Here is a 7,451-nt window from a genome sequence, read left to right on the forward strand (position 1 = left end):
TTGTGGTTCCAGAGACTTGGGGTGACCCATATGGTTGACAGTTGTTGATCTACTGTAACGCTGACTTCAGCACTCAAAAGCAAGTTTTCATGCTGGCCGCAAATCTGGTCAATCCTTTGGTTTAAAACCAGACGTAAGAGCTCCTGCAGAAATTAGAATTACTGTGGCAGTCCTTTGTACTCCTATTTATTCTGGGGGTTGATCAAATTCTCAGTATTAAATCCAAATTGATGCATTTTCCAGTGACACTTGAGTGACATAAAGAAACACTTAAATAAAAGATATTAAGAAAAGGAGAACATAAATGCAAGCATATACGAAAATGAAGGTACTATAAAGTCCAAAGATGGTGTTCAGATTGTAAGCTTTGGGCCGGGAAACCCCAGAATTCAGCGCGGAGGGGAGAATTCGGTTGACCTGTTTTTGTTTTTCCATGTGGTTTTGTTTTTGTGTTTTTTGAGCCTGTGTGTCTTTCAGGTGTGATGTTTCATGTGAGTGAAGAGCATTACATAGATGCTACTTATGGGCAAGAAGTTACCCTTCCTTGCCAAGTTGATAGCGTTAACCCAAGCGTTCCAGTGATCTGGAAATATAAATCAGAAGAAATAATTAAATATCAGCGTGGACATCTTTTAAAAGGTAAAAATCCAGTTGTACCATTCATTATGCGTTTAAAAGAGGGAAGGCAGAACCTTTGCTCTCTGATGAAAAGCTTTAACTCTCTGTGACTCCACTTCTTTCAAAGGTTCCTCCTCCTCATCAGCAACATACTCATTAAAGAATGCAGATAAAGGGGATTACTCTTTAACTATGAGAAATGGAGAGGAAGGACAGTATACATGTGAAGCACATGGGAAAATAAAAACTACTAATCTTAACTTGTGGAGCGGTGAGTGATGCGATATGGAGAAAGAAGAAAAGTTAGATGTCAACTCCTTTTTCCCTGTCCCATCTTCCTGCACTTCCTTGGGTGAGAAGGACAGGGAAGAGCCCTAGGTAAAAACAATTAACCTAATAAGGCTTTCTCCACCCTTCATAGTAAAAGGACCTTCAGATGAATACCTCCTGGAGGGTGACATTACACAACTGGAACTGTCTTCCTCGGACACGTCTACCCAGGTTGAGTGGTTTGGCCCCAACAAGTCAAAAATAACGAATAAAAAAGCACGATGGACTCTACAAAATAAAGATCGGAGGCTGCAGATAAAGGACCTTAAAGCTCAGGAGGACCAAGGGACCTGGGAATGTTTCATTAGTCGTAGTGGGCTTCGCATCACCCATGATGTCAAAGTGATAGGTAGGAAAAATCACTGACCTCGTCGGTTCTTCTTTTCCTTGCAGAAGAACCAACAACAACAACTACCGTATTTTTTGCTCTATAAGACTCACTTTTTCCCTCCTAAAAAGAAAGGGGAAATGTGTTTGTGTCTTATGGAGCGAATGCAGGCTGCACAGCTATCACAGAAGCCAGAACAGCAAGAGGGATTGCTGCTTTCACTGCGCAGCGATCTCTCTTGCTGTTCTGGCTTCTGAGATTCAGAATACTTTTTTTCTTGTTTTCCTCCTCCAAAACTACGTGCGTCTTGTGGTCTGGTGCGTCTTATAGAGCGAAAAATACGTCATATTAATGTTACATGGAGGAGGAAGTGGGAGGAGCATGCCCCATCCCTATCCCATTTGTTTCCTTCCGCAAATTGGAAGGTGGCCATCTGCATCAGGGAGCCTACGTGAGCAGAAAACCAGGGTTATAAAATGCATCAGTAGCCTACCCTAAAAAAACAAAACCCGCTTCCCTACTGCAGACAGTCACCATCCAACTCACAGTGATGGGGACAGCCTGAAGAGGTCTTATGCATCATGGTTAATTCTGCCAAGTTGTACAACATTATAAAGGGAAGCATAAAAGATATTGTAGTGACTGGAAGTGTGATGCTTCCAGGCCGTCCAAGTTAAAGGCTGGAATCGCCATCATTTGTTCAATCACTTATTTTTATGGATAATCTAGAGGGCATTGTTGCCAGATCATTTTCTGTGCACACCCCACTTCTTCTCTTTTGACAGTTTTTTCCCCCCCAATAAAACTCAGTTGCATAACCTCTCTTTCCGCTGTGGACAAGTAAAACGTTTTGAAGGCCTTTCAGAAAACTTGTACCTTTAATGGAAAGTTGGTCCTGCATGTTCCTTGCTTCTTGTTGACTGATTAATACTGGTTGGGGGGTTGAGCAGGGCTTTAATTGTCCCTTGAATAGTCTTTCTTAATTACTCCAGTGCCAGTTTCTGTTACCATCTGGCCCCCTTGACTTTAAATGGTGCATTTGCCAAACTTTGGAGAAGAGATCTTTGGGTACTTGATGGTGATGATGCAGCCCCTTTTTCATTTTCATAGCTTTTTCTTTGCAGAGTCTACTTCATTTAGGGAACCCAGAAATCGGTACACAAGTAAGGCCTTTCTAGAATTCTATAAGGGGAAGAGAGTTTCTCCCTACTCTTTACTGAGGAAAATGGAAATTATTTATTCCTGTTTTTTCTGTCTTAAAATCAGGTTTTGCTAATTCACTGGATGGAGATACGAGGTATGCAGCTGTTAACAGCACAGTTGTCCTTTCATGTGAATTGAACATTGACTTCCAAGATATTCCAAAGAACATCCTAAGAAACCCAGTTTTGAGATGGACGAAGGATAACAAGACCATTGTGGAGGCTGACTTAAACAATTTCAACAGTTCCCTACTTCAGCAAATGATAAACAAGGTCCAGTTTGAGGATGCTGGAGAGCACAAGTGCAGTATTGCATTTACACGGAGGAAACTGAGTAAGACCACCCGCTTGGTAGTGATGAAAGGTAAGAATAAGTCTCGATCACTTTGTGTTATGGTGTAAACAAGGACCATAACACTGCTTATATCACACTTGCAAAAACTATCCCATCTAGACCTGGTGAAACTTCTGGTTGAAAAACAGAAACAATTCCCAGGAACTCCTAAAACTTTGGGCAAAAATAGACGTGAGGTCAAAACAAACAAAAACTCTGAAGCAATTAAAGGGTGCTTTGATTTGGATTGGAATGACAGCACTGGTAGAGAGGGTGTTTTGATGGTTTGGTCAGCCCAGCCCAAGACAGTTTGCTGCCTGATTGGTTTGGTGCTGTTTTGTGCTGCAGACCCCGCCTTCCCTGCCATCCCACCCCCCAACTGAGTAATTGACACTCAAACCGGGGTCACAAGTAAAGAGTAAGAAACACAACCTCATCTGGTTGACTGCAAACCAGTGCAAAAAGTAGAGTGCTGCTTTGGTACTGTTTTGTTCCACACTTAAAAGTGCCTCTGCTTGTGTGTTTGGAGGATGGCAAAAGGACCCAGGACCATATGCCAAACCAGGATATAAGCTGGTGCCCAAAATATGGACAGTGTACACTGACTTCCTCTGCATTGTGGCCCTCTAAATAAAGCTGATTGAGCTGTAGCACCTCAAGTCTGTGTGTCGATCCAAGTGTTTTTGCCTTTCCATTGGGAGGAAGCCTTTCTTGTGAGTCAGGCAGCCTAGAACCTTAGATCATAAGATGAATGCGTCTCTTGTAGCAGTGAGCATCTCCAGCATGGAGGCTTGGCATTCTCTCCTGAGCTTTGTGGAAACGGGACCCCGTGAACGTTCCTTTCTTGTCTTCCCTGCAGTTTCTGCTGACCGCCCTAGACTGGATTCCAAAGAAAATGTGAGCCTCTGCTGTCATGTCTCTGCTCCTGATCTTTCTAAGGCTCAGCTGTGCTGGAATAATAGGCGTGACTCGCCCAAATGTGAAACTCATCTTCCAGAGGGCAAATTTTGTTATGAGACCAGAAGTTCAGGGGAGTGGAAGTGCAGCCTCATGGTGCAGGGTGAAGAGAAGCTCAGTATGATCTACTTTGTGGGTATGTTGCGTGTCAAGACCCCGCAGCCACCCCCTCGTTGGAAATAACTCACGCAAGGACACAAATATTAGGTTTATGTCATTGGGCAAATTTTGGCCACAACTTTCTTGAAATTACAGAATGTGAGCAGTATTGGCTTAGGCATTGATTGGACCTGACTGTATCTGACTCCTGCCCATTGTGCAGGAAGTCCAGTAAGGGTAAGCCACCAGTAGGGAGAGCCCTGTCGATGCAAACCAACTCAAGCTCCCCCTGGTGTTCCCATCGGGGTCGTGTCAAGGCCTTAACACCCCAGCCGGGCTTCAGACTAGATCAACACCCCCAGATTCCTTTAACAGAATACCCTTAAGCATGGAGGGGCAGGTGATGGCCACACCTCCCCTCCCCCACACAAGGTCAAACAGTGCCTAACCGCAACCCTAACAAAGTTGTGGCGATTGCTACGAGGTAGGCGAAAACCAAGCGGCCAGTGCCAATTTGCCAAGTGGAAAACTTCCTACCAGGCCCCTCGGACAACCAAGGCGACCAACCGAAGTCCATAGCAAGGTCATTGCCTAACCTGCAAAATAGGGAGGGAGGGCAGGTGATTGAGGAAGCGAGCCAAAGAAGAAGTCCTCTGGCTCGCTCCTCCGTTTAAACGGCTCCGGCCATGCCCCCCCCCCCCAGCCAGCGGATTGGCTGGCCGGGCTCTGACGTGGCCGGGATCCCCCAGGCAACAGGGGACAAAATCCCCTGCCCCCAGTGGGGAGTGGGTGGCCATGCGGTCCACCGCAACTCCTCCCCACTGGGAAGTGGAGCGGATTTCCAGAAGTGGTAGCCACGGCAGCCCATTGCAGCAAAAACCACAAGGTCTTTTCACTTGAATGATGTAATACATTTAGAATGGCATTTGCTTTCATGGGCCAAAGCATACTTCATCAGATGCATGTGGCTTTGGTAATTTTCAGCACAGTGAGTTTTTCTCATGGTAGACCCAATGAAATTGATGAAGTTGGGTCCATTGATTTCTACCCTGGGCAAAACTTTGTTGACTACCACCCTGTATCATTTGTTTCCAACCTATATTATTTATTTCCATTTCATATGTGTATCCTCCTCTCATCTCAACTCTCCTTTTTTGCCACAGATGAGGCCTCAACTGTGTCCAATTCATTCCCCCTGACTTACATAGCCATTGGAGCTGGTGTGATGTTGCTGCTGTTGATCATCATCATAGGAGTGTGTGTGTTCAGTTGCAAAACTGTTAAACAGAAAAGGGTGAGTGGATATGTGCTGATAAATGGAAAGGGGAGGGGGGAAATACTTGTACACAGTGGCGTAGCGTGGGGGGTGCAGGGGGGGCCGGCCGCACCGGGCGCAACATCTGGGGGTTAGGGTTAGGGGGCGCAAATCCACGGGTTAGGGGGCGCAAATTACTTGCCTTGCCCCGGGTGCTGACAACCCACGCTACGCCACTGCTTGTACATACAGAAGTCTGTGGAAGAGAACTTGGAAGAACATAAAACTCTGCTTTGTTTTTTGGCAGCAAAGAGCAAGGAGGATGGCTCAGGCCAGACAGCACCTGCTTGAAAAGAAGACTTGCCGGTGTCATAAGTACGTACCAGAGCACTCAGCAGATACCCTGCATTGACTTAAAGGCAGTGGCGTAGCGTGGGTTGTCAGCACCCGGGGCAAGGCAAGTAATTTGCGCCCCCTAACCCGTGGATCTAGGTAGGGGCAGAGAGCTGCGAGTGCGAGCGCCCCCCCCAGATGTTGCGCCCGGTGCGGCCGGGCCCCCCTGCACCCCCACGCTACGCCACTGCTTAAAGGAGGACCCTTTGTCACTTATTTTTCCACGTCTTCCTCAGGGAAAGGGGACTAGGAGTAAACAAGACCAGCTGATGACACTTGTCTACCAAGAGAGAGAAGAGACAAGACAGATTAAAGGGAACAGGGTTATTTCTCTTTTAATACCACCTTTAGCAGTTTCGTTTTGCAGTAATGGACCAAAATGAAAATAGCCTCAAAAATGATAAACAAGCTCTCAGCATCACCAGTTAAAATTTGTCCTCTACCCCATTAATCAACTGAAGTTCTACTTGAATAGTCTACCACTTAAACCAAGTAAAGCTTGCATGAACATGAGAATAAGGGCTTGACCACATGTGAGCATTATTTAGCTGTATATCCACTCCCCCCCTCATTCAAATTACACTGGCGTGTTCCATACCCAGACATACTTGGATTTGTATATGAGGAGCAACTTCTGCCTCTCCTGTTCATTCCAGTAGCATCTCCTTTTGGGGTTTGTGTCTGCCTTCTAATTTGTTAAATCTGCTATCATGATTAAGTATCAATAGGGCATGTTCACAGATATCTGTGCAATATCTGGTGTATTTTCTTCTTCTTTTGATATCTTGGTTTTGCACAAAACTAGAAAAAGGTTCAAGCAAACCACCTTAAAAATTTGACCCGATTTCTTCGACTTTTCTGGTTTGGTGCAAATCCTAGGGATCAAAACAGTGAAAAACGGTATGCTCCTCCATGTGTGTAGCAAGGATTTTTGTTGGGGAGGGCAGACTTTTCGGTGGGGGGAGGCAGAACCTAAGATTTGTATTGATTTTTAGTGATGTGGGAGGCAGCTCCCCCCCCCCGGCTATCCCCATGTGCTCCCCCTTTCAGGAGTGCTGGAAAGTTGGGAGCACAGCCATAAAAGAAATGGAAGCAATTGTAGATTTTCAGCACACTTCAGATTAATTTGCAATATCTAGTGTAGAATTTTTTTATGTGGTTTGCTTATGCATTTTTCTGGTTTTGTGCAAATCTGGAGGGTCAAAGGGGGGAGAATATAGTTCAGAAGAGTGCTGCAAATAGTTACAAGCATGCTCAGAAAAGAAATGAAAGCACTGAGAAAAGTAGTGCACATGGAAAGGGGAGCAGCAGAAAGTGGCAAGTGATCCACCCACACCAAAACACCAAAACAAAATTGTCTGTGACCCCAGCTGGATTGGTTTAGAGCCCAATTTTCCCTAATTTACCAGATTATTCATGTATAAGAGAAATCTGAATTTACAAGGGGCAAGCATCAAATCTGGTGTTATTTCAGAGTAAGATTATGTGAGCTACACAGATTAAATGGGAAGGCAAACAGCTGCAAAAACACAGTGAACTCCATTGTGGACAAGCCTTTAGTCACTTGTGTCCATATACAATTAGAAGACAATGCAAGGCACTTCCATCAGAGGCTAGGTGATCAACTACTCTTCAGCAATTCACTTTTACTCTTTTTTGAACTGCATTGTACAAATTGTGCACCTCACATTGCAAAACCAAGTGCATTTATCCACATGAAATCTCAACCAAATGTGCCTCCCCATTTTCCCAGTCTTAACAGCATGCTATGTTTTTTCCTGCTATATCCTGGTGTAAATCTCAGGGAACTATTTATTTTTTCTCTTACAGGGACCTGACAAATGATTACTACCATACCTGAGACAAGAGGGCACCTGTAGGCTGTCACTGCAGGTGGGATTCATTGGCACACCAGCAAATTTAGCTTGCCCAGTT

The 7,451-nt window shown here is 45.0% G+C and overlaps 1 protein-coding gene across 1 annotated transcript in view; it reads left to right on the top strand.

Moving 5' to 3' along the window:
• CD4 (CD4 molecule) overlaps positions 1 to 6,484 on the top strand; it is a 28,842-nt gene extending 22,358 nt beyond the window's left edge. Inside the window, exons 3-10 of the mRNA XM_083593631.1 lie at positions 478 to 639; positions 746 to 889; positions 1,040 to 1,297; positions 2,543 to 2,842; positions 3,672 to 3,905; positions 5,032 to 5,162; positions 5,431 to 5,545; positions 5,717 to 6,484. Coding sequence (XP_083449757.1) covers positions 478 to 639; positions 746 to 889; positions 1,040 to 1,297; positions 2,543 to 2,842; positions 3,672 to 3,905; positions 5,032 to 5,162; positions 5,431 to 5,535 — 1,334 coding nt within the window. The 3' untranslated portion in view covers positions 5,536 to 5,545; positions 5,717 to 6,484. The remainder of the gene's footprint in view (positions 1 to 477; positions 640 to 745; positions 890 to 1,039; positions 1,298 to 2,542; positions 2,843 to 3,671; positions 3,906 to 5,031; positions 5,163 to 5,430; positions 5,546 to 5,716) is intronic.
• Positions 6,485 to 7,451: the final 967 nt, after the last annotated feature.

Source organism: Podarcis filfolensis (genome assembly GCF_964270895.1).
Source record: "Podarcis filfolensis genome assembly, chromosome: 17".
NCBI lineage: Eukaryota > Metazoa > Chordata > Lepidosauria > Squamata > Lacertidae > Podarcis > Podarcis filfolensis.